The 25,159-nt window shown below is 38.8% G+C and overlaps 2 protein-coding genes across 2 annotated transcripts; one reads left to right on the plus strand and one right to left on the minus strand.

Annotated features, from left to right (window-relative positions):
- Positions 1–2,103: 2,103 nt before the first annotated feature.
- On the minus strand, positions 2,104–4,759 carry LOC127130610 (transcription factor bHLH36). Its single transcript, XM_051059588.1, has 4 exons — positions 4,337–4,759; positions 3,539–3,889; positions 2,790–2,859; positions 2,104–2,685 (listed from the first exon to the last, which is right to left on the minus strand). The coding sequence occupies exons 1-4, from the start codon at positions 4,445–4,447 to the stop codon at positions 2,612–2,614; spliced, it is 606 nt and encodes a 201-aa protein (XP_050915545.1). The 5' UTR covers positions 4,448–4,759; the 3' UTR covers positions 2,104–2,611.
- A 3,692-nt stretch (positions 4,760–8,451) lies between these two features.
- On the plus strand, positions 8,452–9,954 carry LOC127103431 (uncharacterized). The gene has a single exon (XM_051040694.1). The coding sequence runs from the start codon at positions 8,452–8,454 to the stop codon at positions 9,952–9,954; it is 1,503 nt and encodes a 500-aa protein (XP_050896651.1).
- The last annotated feature ends 15,205 nt before the right edge of the window (positions 9,955–25,159 follow it).

A 25,159-nucleotide genomic window follows, 5' to 3' on the forward strand; every position in this document is an offset into this window, starting at 1 on the left:
TAGGATATGACATTCTTCAGGTTGTATTTAACATTCACTTTCTTCATTTGATCTCATCTTTTACAGGTACCATTTTTACCTTGAACTCATTTTCCTAGTTTTAGTCTTTATTTTGACTGTGACTCACATAAGCAATTACCCTGTAAGTCTGTCTAGTGATTCTGATCGTATTTGTTCCTCACCCTTTGTTAGGGCAGAACCCCTACTAGTTCTGAATCCAACCTTTTTGTTACAAATCATTCTACTCTTGTTATAATAAATGTGTCTGATAATTCTTAGTCAGAGAGGTTTTTTAGAAATTCTCTTGATAGGGAAACGTCTACCAAGGAATCTTCTTTCGACGAGCATCTCTCTGACGAAGGTCTCGGAGGCGGTTGTGTACCCAGTTCTACATTCACTCTCTCTATAGTCTTCGGTAACTCTCATTCTCTCGTTCTAGCCCCATTGAAGGTTAAGGTACTAATTTGAACAGGGAGAAGCTCGCCCCGTCATCAATACTAATAGGTTTTACTTTGGCCGAGATCCAAGCGACGAGGAGATTACGGAGCATCTCAAAGTTTTAACTCAGTCTGCTAATATCAATTGGCTCAAGCCACCGACTATCTGTTAGGCTGATGAGGTGCCCAAACAAGTACATGTTTTATGGAGTCGGTTGATGCTAGCAAATATAGTTGGGTGAGTTTCGGGATATTGGGAACCCCATCTTCTTTGGATAACTCTTTAGTCGTGGAAGAGGCTAATATAGAAGTGGATTGTCTTCCCATAGTACCAGGAAAAATGATTTGTAGTAGCTTCGGGGAGTTCTCTATCCTTTTCTATGAGTTCATATTTACTCGGATAAACTTGTGAGAAGTGTTACGATTCTTAAAGATTTCCCCTTCGCAACTTCATCCAAGTGTCTGGGCTTTAATAAAATTTCAGCTCTAGGATGACTATCAATTTTGAAAGTCATCTTGCCGACTATTCTTTCCACCTATTCGTTGGGTGTATATCTCGCTTGAAAATATTTGGGATTAGGGGTTAATCTCACTGCGTTAGGATGTTCCCAGGTTTAGTGGTTTCACCAAGAACTAGGATGATTTATGGGATCGTTTTTTTTGGTAAAACCCTGCACCTTGGAAGCTCATTTTTCTTTCTACCAGGTCCCCAACAAGTTACCTCTTCCGACAGACTTCTAGGATACACCTTCGAGCAAATGTACATATAGGATTTGAAGGCGTTGGGCATGGGTTCATTATAATTAGGAGCGTCATAAATACGTCATCTCTTCCCTATGGGTTCGGTCCATTTAAGGCAAGGTCATTCATGCAAAGTAAGTGTTTAATTGAAACTCGTTCCATTGTGGGAGCGACCATAATTCTTGAAAGAAAAGAGATCTTTGGTGAGGACAAAGAGTCCTCTCATGTTTTCTTTTTTTTACATGGCTTGTTTTTGAATTTATAAATAATATAACTTCCTTAAGAAAAAAAATTTGACCTAAGAAAAGAATGGGAGGTTATGGTCGGCTTGTTTTAATTTTGGTCATGTAGCCCTTTACGTATATAGTACAAAATATGTGCCATTTAAATATATGTAACTTTTGTTTTTGTCATTTTATCCAGATATAACCAAGAATATGTAAAAATATAAAATTTATATTTCAAAAATACAATGGATTTCATATCGGTTAAACTACATATCCGATGTGAAAAATAGAAGATATCTCATATGTTTCACTGTAGGCCCGATGTGAAATCCAGTGGCTATCACTTTGGTAATATATTATAAGCGATATGAATTACAGTTTTACCATATCACCCTACCTTATAAGGCAACCCAATGAGAAATGTCTTTTCTATATAGTGAAAAAGCGGAGGAGTTGGAATCTCTCCTATATATACTAATTGTGGCCGAGAGGTAGAGCCGAAGCTCCATGTGTTCTCGGACTATAGTTTTGCCACCCAGGTTTAGCTCCACCTTATTATGTCCAATCATATATCTTATTTATTTTCATTTAAATTGTAGAGATTGGATCTACAATAATATCAAAAAGCAAAGGTTCATAACTCCTTATACAAATTGGCAAACTACTTGCATGACCACTTAGTGGTTTTTATAGACGTAGAAGAACAAAGATATTTATGAAGATGATTTTCACTGACCAAACGATCTTGTGGTGGCTATAAAAATGTTTACAAGAGGAATAACTAGTAGAGTAAGAGGTATTGGAAGAATTAGAAGTAGCTAAAAGAGCATGATAAGCATCGACACTGAGAAAATACCATCCTAACAAACTTGCAATTCCACTTGTCTCAATTCAAGGAATTTGTATGACCTTGAATGACCGAAAGGAAATTAGAAACAACAGGTTTCTCGTGAACAATGAAAGACTTTTCTCCACCTGAAGATAATTACTATAGAAGATAATTACGTAAACGCATAAAATACATGTATTATCAATCAATACATTGAACATCAACATGGACTTTTTGAATGACTAGCTTGTTTCTAACTTCTAATGAAAACGATATGAATTAGTTCGACGAGTATTGCATGCATGCCACTGCGAATTTTAATCTTCATCATGCTAGCTTCTGATTAGAAAACACTAGTGCACAAATATGATAAGATATCAGAAGCTTTCAAAATATACATTTTTCTCAAGATATTGCCAATTTTCTGGTTCTGATGAACTCTCTGGTAAACCTGCAAAATGGTTAAATAAAAACAAGAACATTCAGAAGCAAATATATATATGCTAAACTATTTTTATTCATGCACACAAAATATTATAGCAATCTATAAATTACTTGAAGATGATATTGCTTCTGTAAGCTTTCTTTGCAGTTCAGAGTAATCAATGCCAGTCATTGTCGGATCCTTCAAGGAAATATACAAATGAATGTTAATAACCAATTTTAGAACAAATGATACTGTTTTTATAGAGTTTCTCACGGTTTTAAATTCCAGTTGCAGCTACAACAACAGATGTGTTTGCGACCTTTGCTGTTGTGGCAATTGCGATGCAGTGGTTTCGACATAAACTTATTCTTTAGGAACATAAAATATTATACTTTATCATTTATTTTATGTTTCACACTGCTTTGATTTCCTCCTTAATTTTCATATGCGGTCTCATAATGAGGCCGCTGAAGGGATATCATAAGACCGTTGCAGTGTTATAACGCGGTCTGTAGTGTAATTTGGATTACACCGTAATTGCAGTCTGGTGTGGGTGTGGGTACTGTTGCAACTGCAATATTGCAACAACATCACGTGATCCGGTCCGCAATATGAGTATTAGATGGCAAACCAAACATGAGTCTATGATAAAAATATATCTTATTCGATTAGAACTAAATTAAGTTGTTAATAACAAATCTTTATTTGGAAAATGCATTAATTGCATGAATGAGTGAAATAAGAGTCACTAAAATAATGAAAGCAGAAAATAAAGTATATTATTGTAAAAAATTTGTGCTACTTTCACATATAGGTATAACACTGTATATAAACATATTTACTGCATGGTAGTGAGAAATAAATTGAAATATTATACCTCAGATCGTATGGTGTATATGAATCTGCCATCTATTGTGTTGGAAGTACAGCTTATAACATTAAGCCCTTCATTAATCACCACGAAAAGCACTTTTGACAAAGGAAACAAACACTTGTTGAAGCTGTAACTGCACACAATCTCAATTCCTCCAGGGAAAGGTTGAACAATAACACAAGGTTGAAGATTGGTAGAACTACTACTAGAGTCATTTTGAGGGACATTTGTATTCAAACTAGACATCTTCTTCGTTAACTCTTCCTTCTTAGCTTCTAACTGCTTTACCTTGGTTTGTAGGTGGTTGATGTAATTCATAGCCTCATTCACATGATCCGAAATCGAGCGCTTTCCCTAATTATGTTCATAATCCAATCATTAAATCAAAAAATATATGTTGACAAAGAGTCATCTTTAAGGACGTGGAAGATGAATTACCGCGTAGGATCCAAAAATTTCACAGTTAATCCATTGTTAAATATAGAGCCTCATAAATTATTTGTTAACTAATCACAAACTACAGTTACAATACTTTATTTAAAACCTACTTCTGACCATGTATATAGCACCGACATCTCTTAAAAAAAAGTGTATCTATGTCAGTATTTGGAAGTCAAACAGATACTTGTGATTACATTCATTTTTAAAATTATTCCTTGGTATCGACTTAACCGTCGGTCTTTCCACTCTTTGTGCTTCATAACTCTTCAGAGAATAGTATTTTCCTCCATAGTAGACATATGAGTTTAACACATAAAAATGACATAATAAAGAGAACTACTTGTGTGAATAAGTGCTTACCTTAATATACTCTAAAGGAAGAAGAGATCTAAGGTTGGTGCAGAGGTTAGCCATCTCTTGTCTTCTTTGTCTTTCAGTCTCTTTATGCATCCACTTCTTGTTTTCTTCCATGCTATAATCCTATAATATCCACTTCCACTTACTCTACTATTTCACACACAAAGGATCATGCAATTTGTAATGAATCTTCTAATTTCTGAGGTTGTTTTCATGATGGGAGGAAATTATTTGTAGATCAAAACCAAAAGACCAACTTAGATTAGGATTAGTGTATACTATCTTTGTGGGGTTGACAAAGATAGTGTAACAAGGAAATCAAAGTATATTTGGTGGTTAGGGTTTGATAGTACTTTACAATTTCCAGATATGTTTGGATTCTCAAATCCTTCCTATATAAGATAAGATCCTTCTCACCTGCCAAATATCATAGTTTTCATTTATATTTCCTCTACTTTCATAAATTATTATTATGGTGGGACATAGGTTAATAAAAAGATACTACTATTCAAGTGGGACATAGTGTTTTCTCTTTCTATTGAATGTGAATAGTCCAACTTTAATTAAAAAAATATTTTACATAGTACTCTGCTTTTAATGAACATTGATTAAAATAACACTGTACCCTATTCGTCTCAAAATATCTATTAATTCCATTTTTTTTATTATTATTATAAGGAAGGTTTTTACATTTTCACACTTATTAAAAAAATAATCATTATTTTTGACAAAAATAATAATCATGATTCTATAAAAAGAGAAATTATAAAAGGTATTTTAAAATTGATATTCATTAATAGTATGAACAAAAAAAAATCTAATAAATAAAAATGAAATTATATTCTTGAAGGGATAAATGTTAGACACAACGTTGGGACAACTAATCCAACTTATTAAACAAGTAAGGCAGTAAAATAACAACAACAATAACACAATGTAAATAATACAAAAGATTGAGAACCTAACTCGGTGAAACCACATATACGTCACTACTTCAAATTATTATAATTAATCTTATAAGAACATCAATCCCACGGTGTTCAATTTCTCTTCCTAATCCTAATGACTTTCTATTTAGGTCTTCCCCTAAACATGAGAACCCCTCTCACTTTCTTTTAATCATTAATCCCAAGTGACACACTCAATAAATAGATCACTAATCCCAAGTGATCAACACAATAATAACTCTATTGATTGTTGAATTTACAACTCAACTAAGACAAACCAACAACTATGTCAAATTACTGAACATAACGTGGTGTATAACAATAGATTCAACACTAATCCTTATGCGGACATTAGCGTGGAATACAAGAAACAACAAACTCAAAAACCCTATGCACAAAGAGCTTAATCTTGTGCACAAAACACTCAAGTAAAACATCAGAATTGAGTCTCCTTATATAGCAAAGTCTTCAGGGTTTTTTCCTCTTGGATTTATGTATTTAATTCGTCCAGAATAATAGCTAAATTAGTTGGATTTGATTTGCTCCATAAACCTCTCTAACAAAGGATATGATTTGTTATATTTCAAATTCAAATTTAAATCTCCATTTAAATATGATTTGATCTTTAATAGCTATCAGAAAATTCACACAAACATTGCCAAATAATATGCACTAAATCTGATTGAGATTCAATCAAAAATTTCGCACCAAACAACATCCGTCATGGTCTGTTGACCAAAACCAGATGTCACACTACACACATGCTGGAACATCGAGTTCCACATGTTGCATCAATACATCAAAATTAACTATTCTACATGAATTGTAGATCTTCTTTGTAGAGTGAATCTTGGATAGAATAGTTCTGAACTAAAACTGCAATACCATATGTCTGTTTCCAGAGACCAACTTTTGGAGCAAACATATTGGAACACCGTGTTCCACATGTGTACCTTCTGCACCAGAAACGTCTCGAACAAGCTCCGTGTTGTTTTGCATAATGTAGCCAAAACCAAAAGGACCAATAATCTCCACCTTTGACAAACTTTTGCAAATCAACTCTTCAAGTAGAAACACGGTTGAGTATCAAGGATATATCATACTCAGACCAAACATCAGAAGCACCAGAAGCACAAACATCAGAGCATACAACAGCAACAGAAACACATATAAGTAGCATGACATTTTCTACACAATAGTCAGTTGACACACAATAGATGCTCCCAAATATAGTTGACATGCAATCATTCATGATTGGTTAGTCATACATGTACATACAGTTAGTAGTCAGTAGTCAAAGGCCAAAAGCTACTACAAACGCACAATGATATCAACACACATAGTAGTTAAGGGCCATATGTTAGGCTAGATGCTTCAGCATGTATGCACACAGAAACCAGATCAGTTAGTACCATACATATCAGACTGCATTAAGCATAACATGATATGTCAGGTTAGCAGAATATCCTCATACATCGTAAAATCAGTAGTCAAGTTAATACTCACACCAATCCACTACACACTATGACTCCCCCTTTTTGCTACAATATGGCAAAGCTCCATTAACACATTTAGCAACAAATAAGTCAGTATTAGCCATGAGCACAGTCAGTGAACGTGTCAGACATTAGCACACACAAAACCTGGAGTAGAAACTACCAACAACAACCATGAACACATGTGTTGATCAAAAAGCCAGAACATAAGAACTGAAGCTTAGAACATTAGAACAGAAAACTAGTCTTAATGAAATAAAATTTACCCAATCTTTATCATCATATGAATAGGTTTCTTCTTTAATTCAAATCCAACCTTTCAAATCTTCTTAACTAATTCAAATCTTTCTTTTAAACCTTGGGCTTGAATAAATCTGAAGTGCATGAGAATCCAATCAGTATAGCACGCACACCATGGTGTCATTGTTAGCTGACAAATTTTGGCTAAGGGAAAAGCCAGTTTTGACCATGGGTTCTGTTGGAGGCTCCTCGACAAGAGGGTGGACAAGTCTTCCGGTCGACACATGCAAGCTTCGGTCGAAGTCGAAAGGTTTTGAGCGGAGAATGGGAACATGGGCATGCAAAGAGGTCGTGGGTAGTTATGCGCCAAGATGGGGGAAGTGGATCGACACGTGGCACCACGAGAAGGCTTTGTAACCTCCCGACGGTTATTTTCAACTAGTATTTAAGCCAATTTTAGGTGAAATTCTAGAGGGGGCAATTTGAACATTTGCAGTAGGGGTAAAGCTTGAAGTACCAAAGCGTTTATGAGAAAAAAGTTACTCTTCCCACAAAAATGTATTTTGCCTCCACTTTATAATTACAAGTCATTTAATCTTCGCAAAGTTTACCTTTTGTCTTTCTTGCTTTATCGTTTATCCTTTTTGGAGCAATACTTTATTGTTTCTATTTTACATTTTACCATTATTACCTCCCTGACTCACCAAGAGTCTTGTTTACACCCTTTCAACCTGTCAAAAACACTACTTACCAGAAAACTATACACCCAAAATACTAAAGTCTAGGACTCCGTAGCTGATTTTGCAAGTAACCCTCATATAGGAAGGCTAGAGATTATTGCGTAAAACAACAAATTGGCACACCCAGTGGGACCTCGACAGTGTTAAGTTGTATGCGATTGCATAGTGAAAAAATGACGTCTCCTAGACCCCACGAAGAAACGTCTTCGGCGAGAGACACAACGACGCCCCAAGCCGCTGACACCGGCTTCAGTATGGCATCGACGGTTTCAACAATGTTTGTAGGACAAATTCTGACACCGTGTCAGCCACAAACGCCGACACCGACGACCATGGGAACTATGGGGGAACACATGCCGAGTTACACGACTCCCATACACAGAATATTGGGAATGCCGACGAAGTTTATGGAAAATATACATAACCTCGGTTCGACTTACAGCGATATCACGTCATCGTCATTCCCTCGTTATCAGGGGTTTGGACCTTTGGCAACCCCATTTGGTCGACCCCCAGGGTTCAGATTGACATCCCAATCAATCCCAACTTTTACGTCAAGCTTTGTTGTCATTATGAGACAACAGATGGACGAAAGTAACCATGAAATGGTACACATGCTAACTTTGTAAATGGGTACTATTTTGAGGCCCTTGATCTAGGATTCAACGCAAAGCTATCAACAGTTGGCAACCTAAATGACCAGGATTGAAGACTTTTTGGGAGCTCCAAGGGCTCAAGTGCATCAAAATCCCACGCCTCCTCCTCGACCAGAAACACCGATTCGACAAGAGGAGATGACAGACGATACTATCGAACAAGAATATCAGGAATTCGAACACATCCCAAGGGTGGCACGAAGTCCCCCCATGGTACTCGTTAACCGTAACCAGGATCCAGACCAGGAGGTTCAACAAGTTCGACACGATGCAGCCATGTGGGAACAAAACCTAGAGGCTATAGTCGAACGGATCATAGTGCGAAATAGAGTAAGTCCTTGCCTCCAGCGTCCGACGTACTCCTCGCCTCTACCAGATTTTGTCTTACAGACAAAATTGCCAAGGGGATGGAAAGTCCCTAAATTTACTACGTTCGCGGGGGATACTAAAGAATCCACCGTTGAACACATGGCCAGGTACCAGACCGAAGCTGGTGACATAGCGAACAATGAGGACTTGAAGTTAAAATACTTCCCAAGTTCCCTTACAAAAAATGCGTTTACATGGTCCACAATGCTACCTCCACAGTCGATTCAAACATGGACACAATTGGAGAGGTTATTCCATGAACAATTCTACATGGGACAATCAAAGGTCAGCCTTAAGGAACTAGCTAGAATTAAGCGAAAGGTTGATGAGTCAGTTGATCAGTACCTGAACAAGTTTAGACTACTGAAGGCGCGATGCTTTACTCAAGTCCCTGAACACGAACTAGTCGAGATGGTTGTTGGGGGTCTAGATTATTCTATAAGGAAGAAGATGGATACTCAGTATCTTAGGGATATGGCCCAATTGGCCGATAGGGTTCGACGTATCGAACGCTTGAAAGCCGAGAAGTCTAAGGTGGGCCGATATCATAAGAAAGAGAAGGTGTCCTACATCGCGGTCGAAGGAGGCTCTTCCGACGACGAAGATATAATCGACAAGAGTGAGGTTAACATGGAGGAACTTAAGCCCGAACCTTCATATGCGTGCAAGGTTTTGAAGCCATCAAATGGGAAAAACCCTTTAGGAGCAGAGAGAACAGACAAATACGTCGCTAAGACATATACATTCGACGTGTCTAAGTGCGACGAGATCTTTGATCTATTGGTAAAAGATGGTCAGATTATCGTCCCTCAGGGTTTAAAAGACCCTCCCTTAGAACAAAAGAAGAAAATGGGATTTTGTAAATTTCATAATTTCCTTGGTCACAAGACTCACCAATGTGTTCTTTTTAGGGATTTGGTGCTGAAAGCTTTGAAAGAAGAAAGGTTCCAATTTGGCGAAAGGCCAAAAATGCAGGTGGATTATGACCCTTTGAAGGTGGAAGAAGCTTTATATGCAGAGCCTCCAGAGTGCATGATGGTAGATACTAATAATGGTCTCATTGAGGTTCTTAACACAACCTCGTTAGCTGAATCATTTGAAGTGATGATGGTCGAAACTACTGAAGGTTTTGGAAACAAAGACCAAAGGAGGCCCGAGTCGGCCTATCCCTAGCCTGGAGAAAGCTTGTCTGACTTCTAGGAGAAGTGCAAGGAAAAGGGATCAAAACCTCTATTATGCCCGAAGTGCAACGTGGTGTTCGACGAGAGAACCGCCGAAAGACTGGAGGCCGACAACAAGGTCGTGAAGGAGGAAAAGCTTGTTGTCCCATGATTCGTGTTCGACAGGCACAAAGCACCTCAATGGAACAAAGAGTACAAAAGACAGTTTCAGCATCCCCGACCAAAGACATTCATTCCTCCAACTGATGTTCCATGGGAGAAATGGATAGAATCTGTCAATCAAAAGGGGGCAAAAACCCAAAATGGAGGGTGTTAGAGAAAGAGGCAACGTCTCCAGAGAAGAAAAGAGGCTACACAATATCTCCTAACTACAAAGGAAAGAATCCAGTGACTAGGACACAGTGAAGACGCCACCAGTGAAACAAAAAAGTTGGGAAAGTCGTTACCATTCCACAGTCGAAGACTTCGAAGACTACTGGACAAAAGGAACAGATGCCAAAGGTCAAAGGACTTGCAAAAATGGTGGCCAATCAGAGAGTGGCCATGACCGTCGACTCAACGGGAAAGAGGGCGGTGATAGCTACTCAGAACATGGAATGTTGGTCAGAGATCGAGGGATAACCATGAAACGAGGAAAAATTGAAGGAGGGGGAGCCGAAGTATTCTCCCCAACCAGAGGAAGAAAAGCCTGAATATTCTCCTCAATCTGATGAGGAATTCGATGAGGATATGTATGACGAAAACAACGAAGATATCTATGGTGATGATTTCGTCGTAAACTGTGGCATTGTGTCGGTACTACCAGCTGAATACGACATGGTATATGAAGTTTCCGAAATAGAGGGAGACTTTGTACCATATGAAATAGAGGCAGGAAAGCCTTTATGCTACTATGTCATGAATAAAGCGTGGTGCGAGAGCAGAAATAAATGTTTGAAAGGCCTAATCCTGGGATGATGTACCATCTAAAACCATTGCTCATCAGAGCTAAGGTGGATGAAATGGCGGTGAATAAGGTTTTTGTTTACGAAGGTGTTGCAGTCAATCTAATGCCCTATACTCTGTTTAAGAAAATGGGAAAGGGCGATGAAGATCTCTGACAACATAACATGGTCCTTTAAAATTATAAAGGGAAAACCAGCAATATAATGAGGGTGGTTTAGGTCGATCTCGCGGTGGGCACGAGAACACGTTCAACACTATTCATGGTAATAGATACAAAAGCCAACTTCAACTTGCTCCTGGGTCGAGAATGGATCCATGAGATAGGGGTTGTTCCCTCAATGGTCCACCAAAGGCTTATAATCTGGCGAAAAGACGACATTGTAGAGAGTATTGAAGCCGACCAAAGCTGTTACTGGGTCGACGATAGAGGTTCCAAGAGGTCGTTTGACCAACATTTGGAGAATATAGCGCCATGTGATGACGAATCGAGATCCTATACTTCTGTCAATACTGGTCGAGTTCTGAACTTGGACCCTGATCATGGTTTCGTTTGGGATAACGAGGAAGACACGTGATCAGAGACGGGAATTCCACCTACGGGGTGGCCAGCAGTCGACAAAGATGATTGTTGAGTCAGAAAGCCTGGCTCGAATTTCGGCCTATTTGGCTGAAAACAAGAGGAAGTCAATTCTGGAAAGGAAGAGACTCCATAATTTGGCCTGTGAGGTCGAAGATGTAGATGATGGTCGACTAGACCAGACAACAACTTCAGAAAATCGGAGGCTTGATTGTATCTATGACAATGAGCCTTTGGGGTTCGAAAAGAACCCACAAAATGAGTCCTAGAAGATGCAAACGCAAGATCCCCTTGAAGAGATTGACCTGAGAAATGGAACCACAAAAAGAACAACCTACATAAGTACTAAGGTGGGGTCAGAGATGAAGGCAAAACTAGTCGAGGTATTGACCGAATACAAGGAATGTTTTGCCTGGGATTATGAAGAAATGCCAGGGTTGGATCGAAGTGTAGTAGAGCATCGACTGCCTATCCAATCTGGGAAGAAGCCGATGAAGCAACAACCTCGACGAGTTGCTCTGAACGTTACTTCTAAGATCAAGCAAGAAATCGAAAGACTCCTAAAAAGTCATTTCATAAGAACGGCAAGGTACGTCGAATGGCTAGCTAACATAGTGCCCATCATCAATAAAAACGGAACTCTTAGGATTTGTATAGATTTTAGAGATCTAAACAACGCCACGCCAAAGGATGAATATTCGATGCCAGTGGTGGAAATGTTGGTCGACTCGGCTGCAGGTTTTGAGTATTTGAGCCTACTTGATGGATACTCTGGCTACAACCAGATTCTCATTGCCGAAGAAGATGTCCCCAAGACATCGTTTCGATACCCTGGTGCGCTGGGGACATACGAGTGGGTCGTCATGCCGTTTAGTTTAAAAAATGCATGAGCAACTTACCAAAGGGCCATGAATGCCATCTTTCATGACTTCATTGAGAAGTTCATGCAGGTATATATCAACGACATCGTGGTGAAGTCGTTATCTCGAGAAGGGCACCTGGATCACCTTCGACGCTCGTTTGATAGAATGAGGAAATATGGATTGAAAATGAATCCATTGAAGTGTGATTTCGGGGTGCACGCATGTGACTTCCTGGGATTTGTGGTACACAAACGAGGTATAGAGATCAATCAGAACAAAACGAAGGAGATCTTAGACCTCAAAAGCCCATCTACAAAGAAACAACTCCAGTCTTTGTTGGGGAAAATAAACTTCTTAAGAAGGTTCATCTCGAATCTAAGTGGTAAAACAAAGGTGTTTTCGCCGCTACTTAAAATTAAAAAGGAGAGTGATTTTCATTGGGCCCCTGAACAACAAGAGGCTTTCGACGCGATCAAGGGGTACCTTACCAAGCCTCATATTCTGTTACCTCCTAGTAGAAATAAAAGTATGAGTTTATATATTGTTGCATCTAATACAAGTATAGGGAGAATGTTAGCCCAAGAGGATTGTAATGGTGTCGAAAGGCCCATATATTACCTCAGTAGAATGTTGGTAGATGCTAAAACTAGGTACAGTCTCATAGAAAAACTATATCTGTGTTTGTACTTTGCCTGTATGAAATTAAAACAGTATATTAAACCAGATGATGTTTATGTTTCATCTCATTACAATATTATTAAACATATGTTGTCTAAGCCTATTCTACATAGTAGAATTGGGAAATGGGCACTGACGTTGGCAGAGTTTTCTCTAACTTTCAAGCCTTTAAAAGCCATGAAAGGCCAGATCATGGCGGATTTTATAGTGGATCATGCCATGGTCGAATCACCCCTAAACATGGTCGACACCACACCATGGCGTCTATATTTCGACGGATCGAGTCACAAAGAGGAAATGTGAGTCGGGGTATTAATATTATCCCCTCAGGTGGGTCCGACGAAGTTTAAGTACAGGATCAGTGAAAAGTGTTCCAATAACGAAGCCGAATACGAGGCCTTAATAGTCAGTCTTCATCTTTTGAAAGGGAAGGGAGCCAGTCAAATTGAAGTAAGGGGAGACTCGGAGTTGATAATAAAGCAAGTCACGCGCGAATATAAGTGCATTAAGGGGAGTCTGCTGAAATATTTTATGATTGCAACACGGTTACTAGAATATATTTTGAAGTTGTAGACTTGATTGGATCAACCAAGAATCAAGGGTTTATTGTAAGTCACGAGCATGGAGTCTGGGTAAGAACCATCCCAAAGGAGTGAACTAAGGATAAAAACCTGTAGATCATGTTCTAAACAGTTCCCAGAGTCTTAATTCCATCTATCAGATATTACAGGTTAAGATGACTGACTCATCGACCCATAATATTCTCAAGAGAAACTCGTCTGAGTGTAGTATCGCGTAACAACTGTTACCAAGTCTACACTTGAACAGTCTCCGCACTACGTCCTAAATAGGCCAAGATGGGTTAAATGTTCTACGTCCCTCTGGTAAAGATGGATCAAGAAGAGGTGATCGAATTCATTCAGAAACATATCATGTATAGGTTTGGTATCCCAAAGACCATTACTACGGATCAAGGGTCAGTATTCGTAGGACAAAAGATGAAGGAATTTATCGGTGAAACGAGTTTCAGGTTGGTTACCTCTACACATTTTACTATGCACAAGAAAATGGCCAAGTAGAAGCGGCCAACAAAGTAATAATAGGTTTTATTAGGAAGCATGTTTCTAAAAACCAAAGAATTGGCACAAGACTTTGGACCAAATTCTATGGGCATGCCGAACGTCCCCAAAAGAGGCGACGAACGCGACGCCCTTTCTACTAACGGTTGGTCATGATGCCATATTGCCGGTGGAGATATGCTTATAGCCCATCAGAGTCTAGCGTCAGAATGATCTTCAGTCAGAGCAATACTAGAACATGATGTTCGACGAGTTGTCTGATTTAGACGAAGAAAGATTGGTTGCGGTCGAAATGCTGATCTGACAAAAGTAGCATGTAACCAAGGTATACAAATGAAAAATAAGGGAAAAAACCTTTGTTGATAATGATTACGTTTGGAAAGTAATCTTGCCTATGGACTGTCGAGATCGAACCTTAGGTAAATGGTCACCAAAGTGGGAATGACCATTTCAAGTAACTCGAACGTACAATAACAATGCGTATGAAGTCAAAGAACTTGGTGGAGATCAAAGGCTCCTGAGAGTAAATGGAAAATACTTGAAGAAATATAAACCTATGCTACAAGAAATCCATATCAAAACATAAGTTTCATTGATTTTTTTGAAATTGTCCCAGGAGGACATTACAAATATGGTCGACATGCCTACAATAAATTGAAGAAAGATTTAAATGGGGAACCTATAATTAAAATCCTCAAACGCGGCTATCTTATGCTTAATCCTATTATCCAGAGATTTTCTTCCCGCGTAAATACTTGATGCCAGCCTCGATTTTGAGGGCCCTTTCCCCATGAGATATTCCCCTCATTACCTCACTATCAATCGCCTCCTGCTCAGGGATCCCCTCAACTGTCTCCAAAGAAGCCTTCTGCGCTTCCACTTCAGTAATATTTTTGTGAAGCTCAGCGATTTGAGCTTGGTAATCAGATATTTGTTGATCGAAGACTTCCCGCTGACGGAGACGCTCTTCCTTTTTATGTTTGAATTCATCGAGTTCCCGCTCATAAGCCTCACAGGAATCCCATTCGATCTCCGCCTTGTTGAGTATCATGTTTATTTGGAAGTCAACATTTTGTCGGAGGCTCAAGTTCTTGGTGAATTGAATAAAGAGAGCCTCGAACTTGACAAAATACTTTACCATGCAAAATGGGGGGAGTGTGGGCAAATACCTGGCGATCGACTGGAGGCGAAGTAGTGAGAGTCCTTTCTGAATCCCGAGGGGTAGGAACCTCTTTGACGTCTTTTTGGATTGTCGGGGAATCCCCAGGAGCCACCTTTGTCGGAGTCTTCTTCCTCCGCGTAGGGGTGGGTGGAGTCTTGGGTGGGGCTTTCAATGGAGAGAAAATGTGGGAGTGCACACTCCCGGTTAAGTCTTCGTCCTCCGCCACAGGTACTTCTTCAAACACCTGGATACGGAGACATATGAAGAGGTGATAAAAATTCTTAGTATAAAACTTGTTCGTAAGAGAAATGGGTCATACCTGCGGAGGCGGGGTCGAAGGCACCCGTGGTTTTTTCAGAGGTTTCGCCAAAGTCAGTTCAATGACCCTCTTTCGACCCTAACAACAAAAAACCGTCAGATTGGCAGAATACCAAATAAAGAAAAACTAAGTCAGTGTACAAGTACCTTTTTAGGGGCTTCGTCGACAGGAGGCTTTTGGATTTTTGGGTCAGGAGCATTGACGGATGGAGGCGGAGGCTGTATGTCGCCGGCGAGGGTGGATAGCGCATCGACCATGTTCTAGAGGAACTGGTCGCTGGAAAAGGCACGATTGTAGTAGGAGTTCCACCAGTCATCAAAATCAGTGGTTGTCAGAAAAGATTGTTGGAAGCGAAAAATTGGAAGTTCATAACGGTTGTTAGATCGACATAAACGAAGATAGGCCTTATGGTCATCAGCTGTTAACGATCGACCAGACCAAAAAATATCGGTATCATGAGATACCAGAGGCTTTGGTACCATCTGGCTTAGGCCAAGTTGAGAAGTTACAAGGTTCGACTGGTGGCTCATGAAGCCGAATCCCTTCGACCCTGGTTCAACCCTGTAGGACAGCAAGGTTGGAGTCAGAAAAGCCCTCCATATAGCGTTCGGTTGAGATGTAGTTTGGGGAGAGCTACCAGGAAAGGGATCCTTGAACCATTTAGGGCCAAAAATTTTGTCAGCAAACAGCGTCATACCAGGAGCGAACTTGTCCGCTTCAATGAACATGTTTAGATATTTCATGAAGATGCTGGTGTTTGGAGTTTCCTGAAAGGTTGTCAATTCCAATTTCGCCCCTTCGATTGGTCGGTCTTTGTTCAATCGCATAAGAAGCTTCGACGTGGTGTAGCCCAGCTAATACTCAGAGGTGGCGTTTAGCCAATGTTGCAGGAGCCACAAAGGACCCGACAAGTTCAGGGTTTTCGGGGTGTTGGAAAGGAGTTTCAGCTTCAAGGTTGCCAACCCTAGGGCCTGGTACAAAGAAGCCAATAGTAGTTTGCCCAACAATTTTTTTCGACCCTCATGGATCTTGATCACCAGAGCAATATAACTCTTGGCTATCTGCAGGGAACTGGGACAGAAGACATAATAAGAGAGCCACAAGGTGAGGAAAGCTATGTGCTCTTCGTCAGACACTTCGACAAAGTCTTTGTTGTGGTGGTCTACGATATAGTTCAGGAGGCTGGCCTGAACAAACGTGAAGATATTCTCTGTCAAAAGAGTTGGGTCAAAAGTCTCTCCCAAGGGTGAAAGGTCCGTAATCGCCGCCACGTCGAAGAGAGTGGGTGTCAGCATCCCACATGGAAGCTGAAAGGTGTTAGTCAAAGCTTCCAAAAAGTAAAGGGACGGCAACAACATGCAAGGGTTAACACGATGGGCGTACCTCGAAACCTGAATGAGGTCGAAAATCCCAGCACCCCACCATTGGTCTCGACGCTTGCGCTGGACCTTGTTAAGCCACGCCAAGTACTCTTTGTTGCCAGGAGTGGGCATGGAGCGAAAAACCCTAGCTTTTGCCTCCATGAACCTGACGTCAAGTACGACAGATCTGTCGAAAGCAAGGGGCATAACGGGTTTATACCCAGGAAAGAAGGGTGCAACATTGTTTGGAGAAGATTTGTTGTCAGCAAGGGAACCGTGAAAATCAACCAATTTTGTGTCCACCACGAAAGGAATCGCCAACTAGTTTTGCCAGTTCTTGAGAATGGCTTCATCGGATGATGAAGGTTGAGGAATACTTTTCATCCATTCTTTAGGAGTATGCTTGAAGGCGATGGGGTTGTGACCAGTACCGTAAGAGACGGTTTCTTTCGCGAGAGATGAGGAAGCCATTGGGGAAATGAAGCAAAGGTTTGGGGGTTTTTGGAGATGCCGAGTGTGAAAGCACAATTCAAAAGTATGTCTAAGGTTAAGCAAGAGGATACGCGAGTATGGAAGCAGAAGAATGTGTAAAGAAGGAGAAGATACTATTTATAAGCCAGTGAGGTGAACAATCGAGAAGTAGGTGGTTGACAAGTGGTTGGCTAGGAAGTAATCAGAAGAGCTAGTGGGTTTCGGTTGAGATCCCACGACCTAGGGATGGTTGAGTATCTTGGAAATCGCACGGCCGAAAAAGTCATCATCACATATGAAGTCATGAGTAATGACAAGACAGTTATCCGAAATATGGAACGTCAAAAGGCCATCTTCTCAATCGACTCGCTCATGTCGAAGCCAGCCTTTTTGGGGGGCAATTTGTTAGCTGACAAATTTTGGTTAAGGGAAAAGCCAGTTTCGGCCATGGGTTATGTCGGAGGCTCCTCGATAGGAGGGTGGACGAGTCTGCCGGTCGACTCATGCAAGCTTCGGTCGAAGTTGAAAGATTTTGAGCGGAGAATGGGAACTTGGGCATGCAAAGAGGTCGTGGGTAGTTATCCGCCAAGATGGGGGAAGTGGACCAACACGTGGCACCACGAGAAGGCTCTGTAACCTCTCGACGGTTATTTTCAACTAGTATTTAAGCCAATATTAGGTGAAACTCTAGAGGGGGCAATTTGAACATTTACAGTAGGGGTAAAGCCTGAAGTACCAAAGCGTTTACGAGAAAAAAGTTACTCTCCTCACAAAAATGTATTTTGCCTCCACTTAATAATTACAAGTCATTTAATCTTCGCAATGTTTACCTTTTGTCTTTGTTGCTTTATCGCTTATCCTTTTTGGTTCAGTACTTTATTGTTTCTATTTTACATTTTACCTTTATTACCTCCCTGACTCACCAAGAGTCTCGTTTACACCCTTTTAACCTGTCAAAAACACTGCTTACCAGAAAACCATACACCCAAAACACAAAAGTCCAGGACTTCGTAGCCGGTCCTACAAGTAACCCTCATATAGGAAGGCTAGAGATTGTTGTGCAAAACAACAGTCACACAATATATTCAAAACATCTTGTTATCCATTTTGCCTATACAATCAAAGAAACAACATCCCCCTTTGCCTATTTTTTAGGCAAAGCACATATTAAACACTTCTTCAAGATTGCACCAATCTAGTGCTCAATAGACAAAAATTATTAGAAAACATTATCAAAGAAGTGTATCGGGAAATTCATGACCATCAAGCTATTGACAAGCTAGAGATCAAATAACAAGAGTCTCCACCGCGCTTTTATTGTTTCCAAGGGAAAAGGGAAAAAGTATGAACAAAACCCAAAAAGTAAGAATTTTTCAAATCAAAACTAATAAAATGTCAGAGATTACAGGTAAGGGGGTTGGTTACACAGAGGGAAGGTGTTAGCACCCAAAGTGTCCTAGGTACTCCTAGGGAGCCCTTTTTATGTGCATATGTACTTGGTATAAAGTGATGTTTACAAACAAATAGAATGAGGGGATGAGAAAAGAATTCATTAATTATATTTTTGTGTTTATGATACAAATTTCAAAATGGATGCATTATTTTTAACAAAAAATAAGTTTGAAAGGCACAAAGGTCTAAAAATGGTTTGAATGAGTTAGTTCTTTTTGGCTTTTTGAAAGTTTAAGTCAAGTATAGTTAAGTTTATTTACAAGTTTGATTTAAGAAAATAATTTTGAAAATGCAATGGCATAAGGCCAATGTTTCTATCTTTTTGCAAAAGTGGTTAAAGTTTAGAACCAAAAGTAGTTCACACAAAGAAGATTTTGAAAAATGGAGGGAGAGATTTTGAAATTAAAGAAACGGGGAGAAGATGAAGAGACTATCCTATGTAAACAATTAAAAGTTTAGAGTTGAAAAGATCTGACCAAATGGGTAGCAATCCAATAGACAAGAATGTCAATAGAAACCAAGAATTCCTTTGGACTTTTTAGAATCAAGCAACACACAAATGTACAATTATATTATCTTGAAGAGCAAGGCATCAAATAAAGATGGCCACATCCAAGCTTATCCATTCCATGATCTTTTCAAAATAGCCCATGTAATAAATGAATTCCACAAGTCACAGGTTCATAATAACAGCTTCACAATGATCATGTTGCAGATGAACTTAGAGATGTCTTCAAAGATGTATCAGATAAATTTCAAATTGCAAGCACTTGGTTCTCAACAAATTGGCATTGGCCAAGTCCTTTAGCTTAGGAAGGTTTCCTAGATTCTAAGTCCATTTGTCCAAGATCAAGCCAACAGTCCACACAAAAGTTTTTTTAGGGTTTTTGTTGTTATTATGTACATTAATGGTCAAAGACCACACAAACCAACAAAGTATACACAAATAAAATATATCACACAATATGGTCCAAGTGGACAAAGTGAAAATTGCACTAACATAAACAATTAGAATGATGTGAAAAATGGAATTAAAGTAAAGGCTTGAAATTAAAAGTTAGTAGTTAATAGGTTAGAAGTTAGTATTATTTTGCTTTTGCTTTTCATCTTAAGACATTCTTTGGAGAACACTCAACCCACTTATCACAAGCATGAATCTTTGAGCCAAAACATCTTCCAAAGGAAGGAAAGAAGGCCAAGTTTCCATACAATACCATGAAAGAGGGGAGACTTACAATCTCACTAACTAGAATGCTTATGTCTTTTATGTCACAAATTTAGCACTATGTTAAGCAATCGTAATTGGACTTATGTAGAAGTCACAACTATTTGAGGCCGAGCAGTAAAATTTTGGTGTTAATGCATGTTAGAGACATAGTATAATGGACTGTGCTCATGAAACATACCACACACACAAAGAATATGCAAAAGGTGTGGCCTAATCTCATCCATACTCATGTCAATTTTTTAATCAACTAGCATTAGGACTTTGAGATATCATAGGCCAAATGATATGAATGCATAAAGAAGGGGAATGAAATGAAGAGGGAGGGGAATGGATCAAAACACAAATTGGTCAAAGGAGGACTTCTACCAAATTAATATCATCCATTCATTTTGGGAGATGGAATGTACATTCCATCAATCCCCTAAATTCAACGATATTAATTTGACAAAGTCAAATCAACCTTGACCAAGGCCCAACAACAAGAGTCAAACATAAAAAAGCCATGACAATTGGTCAATAATTTTATTTGGCATTTATTCAAATTAAAATACTAAAATAGTGCATTTAAATTAAATATGGTTTGTGCAATTCCTAAAATCTCATCAAAACACCAAAGAAATGGCCATGAGATTTATCATAGGTCAAACAAGGTCAAAGGACCTTGGAGAAAAAATTTCATAATTTTTGGACATTTAAAATTATTTTTAAACAATTAAAAACAAATGCAAAATCAATTAATTCATGAAAAATATTAATAATGATCCAAAAAATAATTTTAATTCAGAATATGAAAGAGAAAAATATTTGAATTTTTTTGGTGAAAGTCCCATATTTTTTGGATCAATTTTGAATTTAATATGAACTATTGAAAATAATGCAATTAAAATGAAAATGAAAATATCAGAAAAAACGTGGACCACTTGATCTCCCTCATTAATTGAGGTGGTAGATCAAGTGGCCAGAAACACGCGTTCCACCGTGCACATGAGTTAGCGCGCCATAACATTGGTATTCAAAAGGAACGATCGTGATTAAAACAAGTTACATGGATCATGTGGCTGTGAGACATGCCAGCGCATGGCCGAAGCTGTAGCTCCGGTTTTCTTCTCCAGTGGACCTCACCGGACTGGTCCACCTACAACCATCACCAAAATTAAAAACAAGAACATGATTTCAAAGTAAAAATGGCACTGAGCTCGAATCTGGCCTCAATTCACTCTAACTCCAAGTATATTGAGAGATATATGGAGTTGAAATTTGAGGTACATGAACTGAGTTGCTTCGATTTGGCCTCAAACAACTCAATCTTCTTGCCTACATTGGTAGGACTTCAGAAGACCAAAGAATCAATAGAATTGAGCAAGAATTTGAGAGAATCGAAGAGATCAAAATTTCTGGAAAATACCTTCAATGGAGGTCTGGATTCAACTGATCTTGATCTTGCTCGTGCTTGATCTCACTCCAAATGCTTGCAGAAGGAGGATTGAATGCTTAAAAGGCTGTGGATTCCTGGAGATTTGAATTTCGAAACAGTGGAAATTCAACCTCAAATTCAAATGAATTTCTCAAGTTTATCCTTTCCAAAGTGAGGGTTAGAGATGGGGGATCAAAGCTGGTGCGAATGTGTGTTGATTGCTGAGCATATGAGGCTCTATTTATAGCTGAATCCATTGCTTTTTGCACACTTGAAATCACTTTCAAAATTTGGTCGTCGATGATGCATGGGTGCATGGGTGCGCATATGCCCATAAAATCATTGTCATAAGTCAACAAATGAATGTTAGATAGTCTGAATTCAGCTTGGATTGCAAGGCAAGTGTGCATTTTGATTTGAAGTTTGATCCTTGCCAAGTTATGACACCATGTTCATGCCATGTGCAGCCTATGCATTCCTTGTCCAAAATGAATGAATTTGAGCTCTTTGGAAAGGTGAGATCAAGAGGAACAACTTTTATGTTCAACACTTTTCCATTTGGAGTTTGTAACTTGGAGAAATTTGAGGTGGAAGTTTGGAAATTTTTGACATATCAAAATTTTTCTAAGTGTCAAGCCATATGTCTCAATATTCCACCTTGCTTAACTTTTTATATGAGCTTCAAATGAGAAGAGTGTCTTCATAAAAGTTGTAGATCTATCAAATACCTTCAAAATTGTCACCAATTTCATGTCATTTAGATTTGAAATGATAGAGTTATGCATTTTTGAAGTTTGGAAAAATCACTTGATTAATGGTATAGGTCAAAAGTGACCTATAATGTAACCTCATATCACATGCTCAAAAAAGTTAAATTATATCCCACTCCAAACATCGAAGTTGAAGTAGACATATTGAATTGATTTTTCAACTTGTAAATATTTCATCTCATAAAAATTGAGCAAGTTACGGCCTTGGGAAGTTGACTTTCAAATTAGGGTTTAGACAAAATGACCTATAATGTTTCAACATAGAAAATGATTTTCCAAGAACAACTAGCTCTAGGTCTCAACATGAAAGTTGTTTGGAATGTCATTTAGAGTAAGTTTTCTCTTGGAATAATTTTTATATGGTGAAAATTGTAGGATATAGGATCTAGAGAGACCCAGTTTTGATCAGATGAATCTATCTGGCCAACCATCATCAACCAACTTGATAACTTCCAATTCTATTGACTTTCTTGGCTCATGGTAGATAATATATGCATAAGATGATGAATTTTTAAGTTTCCCTTGAGAAATTTGATCAATTGGTGATATAGCTTGTTGGAGAAGTTACTCAAGATACCCAGTCAAACTAGGGTTTCAAAGGCAAATCACCCTCAAACTCTTGAAGAAAACTTGATTAATATAACATGTAGAGAACATTGGGACTCATATATGATGCTCATAACCATTCTTGGATCAATTCTTGGTTTTGTTTTTTTTTGTTCCTGAGGGTCTCAAACCCTAGATGTGAGCTTGATGAATCAATGGAATCATGCCCTTCCTACAAAAGAGTTAGACAAATGCGAAGACATATTTTTGGTATTTTGGTTAGTGAAATGATAAAGTACAAGTATGATTCAATCACAAAGTGCTTGGTGATCTCTCCCAAAACAAACCCAATGAAAGAGGGGCAAGGAGGATGCCAAGGTATGAACCCAATGCTAATGCTTATGATGAAATTACATGAGGGATCTTAGGGTCAAAATTAGGGTCTTACAGCTGCCCCTATTTAAGGACATTCTAACTGAGAAGGTGAAGGTTAAAATCTTCGGATCGACTCAGTAGAATGTGCTTAAATAAAACATAGATAAACAAATTTTGGTCCCTAAGAGACCTCATGATGCAAATGATATGAATGTAAAAGTTAATGTTCTGTGGGGAAATATTGCCACAAAGGAAAAAAGGAATCAGAGAGACCGAAAATCCGCAGAAGTACAATGCATTATGTAAGGAAAACTCAATGGGGAGGCCGAGACTCTGGGGATAAAAGGATTTACGCGTAGGCCAGGCTACGTCTTAAAACTACTGGGGGACTAGAGGGATTCCATACAAAATGGAAAGACTCAGTCGGGGAAAAAACAACATCTGCAGGGGATATGAGTAAGTCAGGATAAAACTGAAGTACTCGAATCATGCAAGAAAAAAAATGATTTACCTAAGGAAATGCGCACTCCACTCAACTGGGGAAGATAAACTTCAACACAAGAGGAGCATAAATTTATTATCTACTACCTGTTACTGGGTAAGGAGATAATAAAGATCTGACAGAGAGAACATCCGTCATCGGTTAAGATGCACATATCAAGGATGACTCGCTGAGGATTCCAGGAGAGGAAATTCATTACCAGTTACTGTGTAAGAATAGCCTTGCTGGGAAAAATGTAGAAAATATAGGATTTACAACTACCGGTTACTAGGCAGAAGACAAGGGGTGAGAGTATCTGTTATCGGTTAGGATGGACATATCAAGGATAAACTCGACAGGGAAGAAAATCCGTCACCAGTTAAGATGAACATATCAAGGATAGACTTTCCTGGAAATGTCAAAGAGGATACCCATCATCGGTTAGGATGAACATATCAAGGATATGCCAACTGAACATAAAGGGTAGGAATTACATCTATCGAAAGCTGGATAGAAAACCATCGGAGAGAAAATCTGTCACCGGTTAGGATGAACATATCAAGGTTAGACTCTACGAGGAGGAAAAAGTAGGATTTACGACTACCAGTTAATGGGTAGAAAACCAATCAAAGAGAAAATCCGTCACCGGCTAAGATGAACATATCAAGGATAGACTCTGAAAAGGGGATAAAATGGGATTTACAACTACTGGTTACTGGGTAGAAAACCAATTAAAGAGAAAATCCGTCACCGGCTAAGATGAACATATCAAGGATTAACTCTCTGAGGAATAGATCCACTGGGGACTCTACTGAGGAGAAAAATAAGGGTACTTTTTCCTGGTATTGGGTAAGAAGTAACAGACAGCAAACTAAGAAGAATATTCGGAACCCAAGTTGAGTAGCTCAATCTTCTCTTTGAACGACTGAATGGTCTTTTCATCTTTCCCAAGAATACGAGACAATTCATCATTCACTTCTACATCACTTTCCTCCTCGGCTTCAAACACAGGGAATTCAAAATTTGGGGAAGGAGAATGATCATTGTATTCAATGGGGTTAGAAACCAACCTGCATAATGATTTGATATTTTGATTTTAGAGAAGTGAATTTGTGACCAAATATTATGTAGATGGACAATTATATTGTTTATTTATGTTTTTTTGTGATTACCATTTTCAGAATAAAGCAAAGAGTAAGAAGAAACATCAAAGATGTGGATGAATAGAATTAATTTTATTAATGATCAAATTGAAATTCCCAAACAATGTTCACTTCTCCCTTAGGCATAGGAGGAGGATTTTAAAATATAAAAGCAATTACTTAGATCGATGCAAAATAACAGGAATATCAATAGCAGTCCAATTGTTGCACGTCTTTCCATGCGTTACAAAGTTGGTGCAGTCTTCCTCTTCGTCATCCTCTAGCACAACAGCTAAGTGTTTTTCATTGTCATGAATGAACCCTCCGCTACAGA

This window comes from Lathyrus oleraceus, chromosome 1 (genome assembly GCF_024323335.1).
Source record: "Lathyrus oleraceus cultivar Zhongwan6 chromosome 1, CAAS_Psat_ZW6_1.0, whole genome shotgun sequence".
Lineage (NCBI taxonomy): Eukaryota > Viridiplantae > Streptophyta > Magnoliopsida > Fabales > Fabaceae > Lathyrus > Lathyrus oleraceus.